This window comes from Lethenteron reissneri, chromosome 57 (genome assembly GCF_015708825.2).
Source record: "Lethenteron reissneri isolate LAM-NWPU_2019-01 chromosome 57, ASM1570882v1, whole genome shotgun sequence".
In the NCBI taxonomy this organism is placed as follows: domain Eukaryota; kingdom Metazoa; phylum Chordata; class Hyperoartia; order Petromyzontiformes; family Petromyzontidae; genus Lethenteron; species Lethenteron reissneri.
The window spans coordinates 6,676,435-6,689,286 of record NC_083835.1 but is presented as its reverse complement, the minus strand read 5'-3'; the positions used below and the strand labels follow the sequence as shown (position 1 = coordinate 6,689,286).

At 50.7% G+C, this 12,852-nt stretch overlaps 1 protein-coding gene across 3 annotated transcripts; it reads right to left on the bottom strand.

Moving 5' to 3' along the window:
- On the bottom strand, nt 1-12,151 carry BIVM (basic, immunoglobulin-like variable motif containing). 3 transcript variants are annotated; one of them, XM_061575201.1, is made up of 5 exons: nt 11,366-12,151; nt 7,316-7,448; nt 5,662-5,742; nt 3,452-3,548; nt 1-2,095 (listed from the first exon to the last, which is right to left on the bottom strand). In XM_061575201.1, exons 1-5 carry the CDS (start codon nt 11,616-11,618, stop codon nt 1,742-1,744), a joined length of 918 nt encoding a protein of 305 aa, XP_061431185.1. In that variant the 5' UTR covers nt 11,619-12,151; the 3' UTR covers nt 1-1,741. The 3 variants fall into 3 exon arrangements, with proteins under 3 accessions (XP_061431185.1, XP_061431184.1, XP_061431187.1); XM_061575200.1 differs by having other exon boundaries at nt 7,316-7,478; nt 11,366-12,150; XM_061575203.1 differs by lacking the exon at nt 11,366-12,151 and having other exon boundaries at nt 7,316-8,485.
- Nucleotides 12,152-12,852: the final 701 nt, after the last annotated feature.

Below are 12,852 nucleotides of genomic sequence, written 5' to 3'. Positions count from 1 at the left end.
AATATTACACACGTGCAATAAAAAAAAATGACAATACTCTAATGTTACGATTAAAAAATATACCCATGTACATTAAAGACACGACTCGAAAACCGCATTGCGCTTCCATAGTAACCGCACGCGTGGGTTGTGTTCCCCCACTGTTTCACACGCACACACACACATACACACACACAGACACACACACACAGACACACACATACACACAGACACACACACACAGACACACACACATACACACAGACACACACACACAGACACACACATACACACACACACAGACACACACACACAGACACACACACACACACAGACACACACACACATCACACACACACAGACACACACACACAGACACACACACACACACAGACACACACACACATCACACACACACAGACACACACACACAGACACACACACACACAGACACACACACACATCACACACACACAGACACACACACACAGACACACACACAGACACACACACACAGACACACACACACAGACACACACACACAGACACACACACACAGACACACACACACACACACAGACACACACATACACACACACAGACACACACACAGACACACACACAGACACACACACACAGACACACACACACAGACACACACACACAGACACACACACAGACACACACACACAGACACACACAGACACACACACACAGACACACACACAGAACAACAACCGCCATTCGCCACCAAGTGGCGGTGACGTCACCACGGCGCTTGTGCCAGGCTATGTGCACGTTGAGGCCACGTGAAGTGTCGAACGCCCGCCGGTAGGTCACGGGGCAGACCCAGGTGCCATGGTTCGACTGACATACGTACACAACCACAACAACAAACGCCATTCACCACCAAGTGGCGGTGACGTCACCACGGCGCTTGTGCCAGGCTATGTGCACGTTGAGGCCACGTGAAGTGTCGAACGCCCGCCGGTAGGTCACGGGGCAGACCCAGGTGCCGTGAGTCGACTGAGATGACTGGCCGATGCACCACCTGTGCCCCCTACTGTGCCAACTTGGTAACGCTGTGGTGAACAGTGCCACCTTCAATCAATTACCACTACACCACGAAAAAAATATCCACCTTGGCAAGTGTGCATACACACACACACAGACACATAAAAGGATACAGACTCATGGACGCACAATTACGTACATTTGTACGTATAAACACACACACGTACATACTGACAAACGCACACAAACCCAATTCGAAAAGACAAAGATCCCCCGTATAGCCTCAACACAGTTGGCGGCAAGTGCCGTTCGCTAACAGCATCACCTATGAAGGCCGGCGCGGCACGCGACGGGGTGGGTGGCCGCCACCACGCCCGGCCGCCTTTGTCTCCCCAGTGGCGATGTTGACTACACACCACCACCCCAAGTGCAATGTTTACACACCATAGAGGCGACTGAGTGGAGGCCCCAGGACCGGTACAGATAATCGTCACCGGCGTCGGCCGCGAGCGGGAATCGAACCCGGGCCGCCGGGTTCGTTTCGCAGCGTAGCGCTAACCGCTGCACCACCACCACCGCTGCGTGCTAACAACAACAACAACCGCCATTCGCCACCAAGTGGCGGTGACGTCACCACGGCGCTTGCGCCAGGCTGTGCGCCAACACGCGCGCGTCCGCTACATACGCATGCTGAACCTCTTTCGCCAATCCGCGCTACTCGGAGGCGCTGCGTCCCATCTCCCCGTGGTCAACGTCCCAGGCGCGTCGCCGCGATGCCACGGGGACTCGAATTCACGGCAGCTCCCGTCGCGCGCCGCGCTCTGTTCGCTCCGGAGACGAACGTCGGGGAATGTGGAAGAGGAGGAGAAGCGGGCGGAGGAGCAGTAGCAAGTCGAGGAGAGGAGAGGGAGGCGGGACGTGGTTGTGTGGTTATGCTGTTGCCACCACCACCGCCACGGCCACCACCACCACCACCACCATCGCAGCAGACACCACAACCGCAACCGCAGCCGCCTCCGCGCACGCCGAGTGGCCGGCAGATTCCCCGGGGCGGCTGGTGGGGTCGATGGAACGCCATTATGCAGTGCAGATTGCCCCCGACCTGCGGGGCAAGGGTGGAGCGGGGGTGGTGGCAAGGAGGGAGACAAAGACGGACCACCCACCCACCCCCCCCCGGGGATTTAGTTGATAAGCGTCAGCGGTAGGATGTCGAATTCCGTGCGACGGCGCTCCGTTCTCCTACGACGCCTGCCGTTCTCATGACGCGCATTGGATATAACACGATTCGTGTATCGCAGGGAACACGCTTTTCTTTTTTACAACGAGATTGAGTGAACTAGGGTCGCAGCGCGAGTGGGAACAGGCGGTCGTACCGGCGCCTCGGCGTATCATCATCTTCATCATCTTCTTGGTTCATTCGGTAAAGTCACGTAGAAGGGAAATAATAAAAGAATAAAAATAAAACATAATAAAATAATTCTCACGACGTTTCGGCCACAACGCAAGCAGCCATCCTCAGGTGAAGAACAGGTCTAGGGCTGCCCTGCGCATTTTTATATTATATATTAAATATTAAAAGACATCTGTCTTTCTGACAGACCTGTTCTTCACCTGAGGACGGCTGCTTGCGTTGTGGCCGAAACGTCGTGAGAATTGTATTTTATTATGTTAATTATTATTATTTTATTATTTCCCTTCTACGTGACTTTACCGAAAGAACCAAGAAGATGAATCCCTGCAGTCACGAAAGCTTTACATCGAAATCATCATCATCACCACACGAGGCGCTGGGATGCTGCTGGATGCTTCTAGATGCCACTCTACGCGTCTTCCGCTCGGCCTGCGAATGCATCTCACGTGTTTTCGCGGAGCGCGCTTTGCCCCCGAAATGATTTATTACAACGCGATTTTTCCCGCTACGCGGTGTTCCTCAGTGTAGGCGCTACTTCGCAAACAGCACTTGCCCTGGCGGTCCGTTTAGAGCAGCGGTCGGGAACCTATGGCTCGCGAGCCATATATGGCTCTTCCAGTGACGGCAAATGGCTCCCAGACAATTTTGAGTTGAAAAAATAATAAATAAAAATAAAAAATCAGTTTGGAACTGATTTTAAAATACTTGTGATATTGCTTAATAATACCGTGTCGTTTTGAAGTAAACATAAATTAGTTTTGAAGATAAATGTCACGGGTCACGCCTGCACGAAGCTCAACCTCACTGAACCAGACTACACAAGGCCATCAGCAAAACCACGCAGCACCAGAAGTCGCATTAAAAGTAAGACATATTTAATTTATTACACGTAAAAAATTACTATACGGCTCTCAATTAAATATATTTAGAAATATTTGGCTTTTATGGCTCTCCCAGTCAAAAAGGTTCCTGACCCCTGGGCTAGAGGCTATGCGACGATGCGGGGGGTGGGGGGGGGGGAGTGATCTTTGTCTGTGTCGGCTGCACCTTGTTGGTTTTTCTCTGCTGGAGGCCTTTCTCCGTGCGTCTGATGTCCAGAAACTCGGGACTCTGGCAGCTGAGGTCCGTGACCACGTCAACCCACCTGACACACACACACACACGGACAAAGATCCCCCGTATAGCCTTAACAGACTGTAGGGGCAAGTGCAGTTAGCGAGCACCTATGAAGGCCGGAACGGTACACGAGGGGGTGGGTGGCCAGCACCACGCCCGGCCGCCTTTGTCTCCCCAGTGGCGATGTTTACTACACACCGCACTAGGTACTCATTTGAGGCTGAGTCGACCTAGGGGAGGCCCAGGACCAGGTTCAGATAATCGTCACCGGTGTTGGTGTTGGCCTGTGAGCGGGAATCGAACTCGGGTCGCCGGGTTCGTAGTGCAGCGCGCGCTAACCACTGCGCCACCGCTCCCCTCAAAAGACTCACGAGGAGGCTGTCCTGGATGATAATACGGCAAGTCCTCCCTTAACGCGCTAGATGCGTTCCTGAACAGTACGCACGTATGTACGTGTGACTTCTTTCGCACCGCACGAAGCCGAACGCCCATGAACGCTGTCGTAACGGTTAAGTTTGGCGAGATAAGATGTCAGTTTAACACGTAGCAGGCTTTCGCGACCAGTATTATTCACAATAAAGTTTTTTGGGTTAGATGGCGTTATTTATAAATGTGTCGTAACGCTCCACCACCCGACACGGCCAATCAGTAAAAAAAAGTGTCACGTTGACAAAAGACAAAATAAATTTCGATTTAAAGCTTTCGTGACTGCAGGGATTCGTCTTCTTGGTTTTTTCGGTAAAGTCACGTAGAAGGGAAGTAATAAAATAATAAAAATATAAAACATAATAAAATAATTCTCACGACGTTTCGGCGACAACGCAAGCAGCCTTCACCTGAAGACGGCTGCTTGCGTTGTGGCCGAAACGTCGTGAGAATTATTTTATTGTTTTATTTTTATTATTTTATTACTTCCCTTCTACGTGACTTTACCGAAAAAACCAAGAAGAAAAAGACAAAATAGTTCGCTGCTTTAGCCCCACACCGGCGTGTTGAAGAGTGAATCCACAACATTTACAGTTTTTGTTTTGAGTTGTACGACGTTTCGCTGGTAATTACATACCAGCATCATCGGGCAATTCGCCAGAATGGTGAGAGGCTCTGCTCTGTCTCCCGTTCTTATATAGAGCAGCAGCAGCAGCAGGGTGACGTCATCATTGACTCATCAGGTGCAACGATTTGGGGGGGGGGGGTATTGTAATTATATACTAGATTAGTGATCAGGCAGTTGTTACGATGCATATGATGAGTCAAATGATGACGTCACCCTGCTGCTGCTGCTGCTCTATTTAAGAACGGGAGACACAGCAGAGCCCCTCACCATTCTGGCGAATTGCCCGATGATGCTGGATGCAATGACCAGCGAAACGTCGTACTACTCAAAAATTGTAAATGTTGTGGTTTCACTCTTCAACACGCCGGCGTGGGGCTAAAGCAGTGAACTATTTTGTCTTTTGTCAAACGTGACACTGTTTGACTGATTGGCCGTGTCGGGTGGTGGAGGGTTACGACACATTTATAAATAACGCCATCTAACCCAACAACGTTGATTATGAGATAATAAGCGCTACTACGCAGCCCGCGCAGTTAGTCGGCGGGGACAGATAACTACGCCGCCACTACGTGACCATATCCCTCCGCGTGCTGCTGCATCACTGTACCGCTCAGCGGCGCAGTTCAAGAAAGTAGTTCGTTGTCAACCCGCTCAGAAGCCGCGTTCTCACGGGCGCGTGTTTCCTGCGTTGTAACGGCGCGCGTTTGACATTATAACGGCGCGTTTCGCGCGTTACAACGATCGCGTGTCCGGCGTTATAACGGTGTGCATTATAACGGCGCGCGTTTGGCATTATAACGGCGCGTTTCGCGCGTTACAACGATCGCGTGTCCGGCGTTATAACGGCGTGAAACATAACGGCGCGCGTTTGGCATTATAACGGCGCGTTTCGCGCGTTACAGCGATCGCGTGTCCGGCGTTATAACGCCGTGCATTATCTCGGGAAACGTTGCGCGAAAAGTGTTCCCAAACGAAAGAACCGAGTTCCAGCGAAAACGCCTTGTCGTGTACGCCACGCGTGAAGCGAGGCCTCGCCGTGACGACGATGACAACAATAAAAACCAAGCCAGTGTCCCGCCCCGCTCACCTCTTGCAGTGGATGGCCGGGTGCTTGCGGCTCGTTTCTCCGATGAGAATCCAGTAGTCCAGCGGAGCGGATTCCCCTCGCCTGGCACAGAGCGAAAAGGGGCACCACCCCCAACTCCTTCGATCACACTATGAGACATCTCCTTTACCAGTGGCAAAATGGAGTGATAGGTTTTTTACCCTTTCAACCGGTACAAAACTGACACCTTTATACAAGGGATCATGTTTGCAATAACCACAACACAAGCAGTCAAAATGCAAACAAAAAGAAACAACTCTGATGATGATGATGATATGCACTGTCCTTGAAGTTGATTGGCCCACACCCGAGACAGCTTTCCTTAGAGCCTAGTCTCCATTGGTGTTGGACCAGATGACGCCAAAAGGCGTACAACTCAAAGACAGCGCACTATCAGAGTATTGAGAGCTCGGGGTAAGCATTTACACTATGAGACCTCCTTTACCAGTGGCAAAATATAGTAATAGGTTTTTTACCCTTTCAACTGGTACAAAACTGACACCTTTATACAAGGAATCATGTTTGCGATAACCACAACGCAAGCAGTCAAAATGCAAACAAAAAGAAACAACTCTGATAATGATATGCACTGACCTTGAAGTTGTTGTGCGCCTTTAGGCGTCATCTGGTCCAACACCAATGGAGACTAGGCTCTAAGAAAAGCTGTCTCAGGTGTGGACCAATCAACTTCAACGACAGTGCATATCATTATGATTATCGGAGTTGTTTCTTTTTGTTTGCATTTTGACTGCTTGTGTTGTGGTTATTGCAAACATGATCCCTTGTATAAAGGTGTCAGTTTTGTACCAGTTGAAAGGGTAAAAAACCTATCACTATATTTCAATCACCTCCGCTGCGCATCTTTGGTCTTTGTTGCGCGTCGTGCAGAGGTAGAAAAGCGGTTAGCGCTACGCTGCGCTATGAACCCGGCGACACGAGTTCGATTCCCGCTCAGGGCGAACACCAAGTGACGATTGTCTGAACTGATCCTGGACCTCCCCTAGGTCGACTCGGCCTCAAATGAGTACCCGGTGCGGCGTGTAGTAAACATCGCCACTGGGGAGACAAAGGCGGCCGGGCGTGGTGCTGGCCACCCACCCCCTCGTGTGCCGTGCCGGCCTTCATAGGTGCTCGCTAACAGCACTTGCCCCAACAGTCCGATGAGCCTACACGGGGGATCTTTGTCTTTGTCAATGTACGCCTCGCCTGGTAGAAGCGCCGTGGTGACGTCACAAGCGCTGTGGTGACGTCACCGTGGCGAATGGCGGTTGTTGTTGTTGTTGTTGTGTATCTGTATGTGCATGCGGGCAGCGCAGCGTAGCGCTGAGCGCACTGCATTTAAAACCCAGCAATCCCGAGTTCGATTCCCGTCACGGCCACCAACACCCGTGACGATTATCTGAAACGGACCTGGGCCTCCCCTAGGTCGACTCAGCCTCAGATGAGCACCTGGTGCGGTGTGTAAAAACATCGCCACTGGGGAGACAAAGGCGGCCGGGCGTGGTGCTGGCCACCCACCCCCCTCGTGTGCCACAGTGCCGGTAGCCTTCACAGGTGCTGCTACTCGCAGTAGCAGCACCCGCGGATTCCTCCCGCAGTCCAAATAAAAGACTCCGATTCTGTGCCTGCGTCTCACCGGTAGGCGTGTGCCGCTGGCCGAGGAGTGGCGTCGTATCCGATGGGACAGAAGTAGTGGTTCTGGCAGTGGTAGATGAACGCCTTCGAATCATCTCGCAGTCCACGCGTCAGCTTCTCCAACGCCGACTCCGCTAGCATCACCGTCAACATCGTCACCATCACTATCACAATCACGATTTCATCATCATCATCATCGCTATTACTAGCACCATCATCATGAACATCACTATCACCGCCGACATCATCATCACTGTTACCATCACGGACATCAACATCATCTCCGTCAACATCACTATCACCATCGTCATCATCACCATCATCATCACTCTTACTAGCACCATCATCATGAACATCACTATCACCGCTGACATCATCATCACTGTTACCATCACCGACATCATCTCCGTCAACATCACTATCACCATTGTCATCATCACCATTGCTATCACAATCACAAACGTCACGATCATCAATATCATCATCACTGTTACCATCACGGACATCAACATCATCTCTGTTACTATCACAATCGTGAAAGCCACGATCACCATCAATATCATCTTTACCATCATCACCATCATCACCATCACTGTCAACATCGATATCACCATCATCACTTTTACTATGAACATCTCTATCAGCATTGATATCATCATCATCACTGCTACAATCATCATCATCACTGTTAGTATCACCATCAATAATATCACGATCACCATTGACATCATCGTTATCATCATCACTGTTACTATCACCAACATGCACATCACGATCACCATTGATGTCATCATATCATCTCCAGAAACGCTATCATCACCACCATCACCACAACCAACGCTGTCTTCACCGTCACCACCAACGTTATCAAAAACAATACCATCACCACCACTATTACCACCACCACAATCATCACAATCAACATCAACACCATCACTACCACCACCATCACTGTTATCACTACCAACAATACCATCACCACCACTATTACCACCACCACAATCATCACAATCAACATCAACGCTATCAGAACCACCACTATCACTAACACCACCACTGTTATCACTACCAACAATACCACCACCACAATCATCACAATCAACATCAACGCTATCAGAACCACCACCAACACCATCACTACCATCACCACCACTATTACCACCACAATCATCACAATCAACACCAACACCATCACTACCACCACCACTGACGATCCTGGCGCGTGCCGCAACGCACCGGTACGAACACGTCTCCCCCAGATACGAACACGTCTCCCCCAGATACGAACACGTCCCCCCAGATACGTCCACGTCTCCCCCAGATACGAACACGTCTCCCCCAGATACGAACACGTCTCCCCCAGATACGAACACGCCCCCCCCAGATACGAACACGTCTCCCCCAGATACGAACACGTCTCCCCCAGATACGAACACGTCTCCCCCAGATACGAACACATCTCCCCAGATACGAACACATCTCCCCCAGATACGAACACGTCTCCCCCAGATACGAACACGTCTTCCCAGATACGAACGCCACTCCCCCAGATACGAACACGTCTCCCCCAGATACGAACACGTCTCTCCAATTACGAACACGTCTCCCCCAGATACGAACACGTTACCCCCAGTTACGAACATGTCTCCCCCAGGTACGTACACGTCTCCCCCAGGTACGAACAAGTCTCCCCCAGTTACGAACACGTCTCCCCCAGGTACGAACGCCACTCCCCCAGGTACGAACACGTCTCCCCAGGTACGAACACATCTCCCCCAGATACGAACAATCCCCCAGATACGAACACACCCCCCAGGTATACTCCACTCCCCCAGTTACGAACACGTATCCCCCAGTTACGAACACATCTCCCCTGGTTACGAACACATCTCCCCTAGTTACGAACGCCTCTCCCCCCAGGGTACGTACGTGTCTCTCTGGGCGTGCGTACATTACTCCCCCAGTTACGAACACACCTCCCCAGGTACAAACGTCTCCCCCAGATACGAACACATCTCCCCAGAAACGTACTCCACTCCCCCAGTTACGAACACGTATCCCCAGGCTACGAACGCCACTCCCCCCAGGCTACGTACGTGTCTCTCCGGGCATGCGTACATTACTCCTCCAGTTACGAACACACCTCCTCGGGTACATACTCCACTCCCCCAGTTACGAACACGTCTCCCCCAGGCTACGAACGCGACTCCCCCCAGGCTACGTACGTGTCTCTCCGGGCGTGCGTACATTACTCCTCCAGTTACGAACACGCCTCCTCGGGTACATACTCCACTCCCCCAGTTACGAACACGTCTCCCCAGGCTACGAACGCCACTCCCCCCAGGCTACGTACGTGTCTCTCCGGGCGTGCGTACATTACTCCTCCAGTTACGAACACACCTCCTCGGGTACATACTCCACTCCCCCAGTTACGAACACGTCTCCCCAGGCTACGAACGCGACTCCCCCCAGGCTACGTACGTGTCTCTCCGGGCGTGCGTACATTACTCCTCCAGTTACGAACACACCTCCTCGGGTACATACTCCACTCCCCCAGTTACGAACACGTCTCCCCCAGGCTACGAACGCGACTCCCCCCAGGCTACGTACGTGTCTCTCCGGGCGTGCGTACATTACTCCTCCAGTTACGAACACACCTCCTCGGGTACATACTCCACTCCCCCAGTTACGAACACGTATCCCCCAGGCTACGAACGCGACTCCCCCCAGGCTACGTACGTGTCTCTCCGGGCGTGCGTACATTACTCCTCCAGTTACGAACACACCTCGGGTACATACTCAACTCCCCCAGTTACGAACACGTATCCCCCAGGCTACGAACGCGAATCCCCCCAGGCTACGTACGTGTCTCTCCGGGCGTGCGTACATTACTCCTCCAGTTACGAACACACCTCGGGTACATACTCAACTCCCCCAGTTACGAACACGTATCCCCCAGGCTACGAACGCGACTCCCCCCAGGCTACGTACGTGTCTCTCCGGGCGTGCGTACATTACTCCTCCAGTTACGAACACACCTTCTCGGGTACATACTCCACTCCCCCAGTTACGAACACATCTCCCAGGTACATACTCCACTCCCCCAGTTACGAACACGTCTCCCCCAGGCTACGAACGCGACTCCCCCCAGGCTACGTACGTGTCTCTCCGGGCGTGCGTACATTACTCCTCCAGTTACGAACACACCTTCTCGGGTACATACTCCACTCCCCCAGTTACGAACACATCTCCCAGGTACATACTCTACTCCCCCAGTTACGAACACGTCTCCCCCAGGCTACGAACGCGACTCCCCCAGGCTACGTACGTGTCTCTCCGGGCGTGCGTACATTACTCCTCCAGTTACGAACACACCTACTCGGGTACATACTCCACTCCCCCAGTTACGAACACGTCTCCCCCAGGCTACGAACGCGACTCCCCCCAGGCTACGTACGTGTCTCTCCCGGCGTGCGTACATTACTCCTCCAGTTACGAACACACCTTCTCGGGTACATACTCCACTCCCCCAGTTACGAACACATCTCCCAGGTACATACTCCACTCCCCCAGTTACGAACACGTCTCCCCCAGGCTACGAACGCGACTCCCCCCAGGCTACGTACGTGTCTCTCCGGGCGTGCGTACATTACTCCTCCAGTTACGAACACACCTCCTCGGGTACATACTCCACTCCCCCAGTTACGAACACGTCTCCCCCAGGCTACGAACGCGACTCCCCCCAGGCTACGTACGTGTCTCTCCGGGCGTGCGTACCATACTCCTCCAGTTACGAACACACCTTCTCGGGTACATACTCCACTCCCCCAGTTACGAACACGTCTCCCCCAGGCTACGAACGCGACTCCCCCAGGCTACGTACGTGTCTCTCCGGGCGTGCGTACATTACTCCTCCAGTTACGAACACACCTTCTCGGGTACATACTCCACTCCCCCAGTTACGAACACATCTCCCAGGTACATACTCCACTCCCCCAGTTACGAACACGTCTCCCCCAGGCTACGAACGCGACTCCCCCAGGCTACGTACGTGTCTCTCCGGGCGTGCGGTTCTTCCCGTGGGGCTTGTAGAGGACGTGCGAAGAGCTGCGCACCCCCAGCATGTCACTCACCTGCCGGAACCACCTGCCCCGCCAGCCGGGCACAAGCAACAGTTCTGCAGTGTCTACTTCCTGCGGGACGAACTCCGACGCGCACGCACGCGCACGCACGCACGTGCGCCAAATATATAAACAAATACGCCGTTTCGATTTAAAGCTTTCGTGACTGCAGCAGGGATTCATCTTCTTGGTTCTTTCGGTAAAGTCATCACGTAGAAGGGAAATAATAAAATAATAAAATTAAAAAAATATAAATTAATTATTATGGTATTATGTTTTAAGGACAATTTTAAGGGAAGTAATAAAATTATAAAAATAAAACGTAATAAAATTTCGATTTAAAGTTTTCGTGACTGCAGGGATTCATCTTCTTGGTTCTTTTGGTAAAGTCACGTAGAAGGGAAATAATACAATAATGAAAATAAAACATAAAATAATCACGTAGAAGGGAAATAATAAAATAATAAAAATAAAACATAATAAAATAATTACTATGTTATTATGTTTTAAGGAAAATTTTAAAGGAAGTAATAAATTAATAAAAATAAAACGTAATAAAATTTCGATTTAAAGCTTTCGTGACTGCAGGGATTCATCTTCTTGGTTCTTTCGGTAAAGTCACGTAGAAGGGAAGTAATAAAATAATGAAAATAAAACATAATAAAATAATTCTCACGACGTTTCGGCCACAACGCAAGCAGCCGTCCTCAGGAGAAGAACAGGTCTGACTTTACCGAAAGAACCAAGAAGATGAGGTGTGCCAAATACATAAATAAATAAATACAGTAAAACCTTGGATTGCGAGTGTTTTGCAAGACGAACAACATTTTTTAATAAATATTCATTTGATAAACGAGCGAGGGGTCTTGCAACACGAGTAGTACGTGTAGTATACGCTTTGTCTGCCGAGCGTCACGTGATCACAACTGATATACGAGTTCTAGATTTGAAGCTTTCGTGACTGCAAGGATTCATACTCTTAGGTTTTTCGGTAAAGTCACGTAGGTAAAAAATAAAAAAAACAATAGAAATAATAAGAATATGATAAACGAGCGCTTTGGATTACAAACACGTTTCCGGAACGAGTTATGCTCGCAAATCCAAGGTTTTACTGTACGCTGTAGTACTAATCACATTCCTGCATTTCCCATAAATATGCTAAATTCCTCTTGATATGCAAATTCCTTTGTCAAGGCGCCCGGCTTATATATATGCTTCAAGCTCGTGTGCTGTTTCATTCAGACGCTGTCGCCTCGACAGACCTGGTTTTCACCTGAGGACGGCTGCTTGCGTTGTGGCCGAAACGTCGTGAGAATTATTTTATTATGTTTATTTTTATTATTTTATTATTTCCCTTCTACGTGACTTTACCGAAAGAACCAAGAAGGTTTTCTGTACGCTGTTGTTAAAGAGGCTC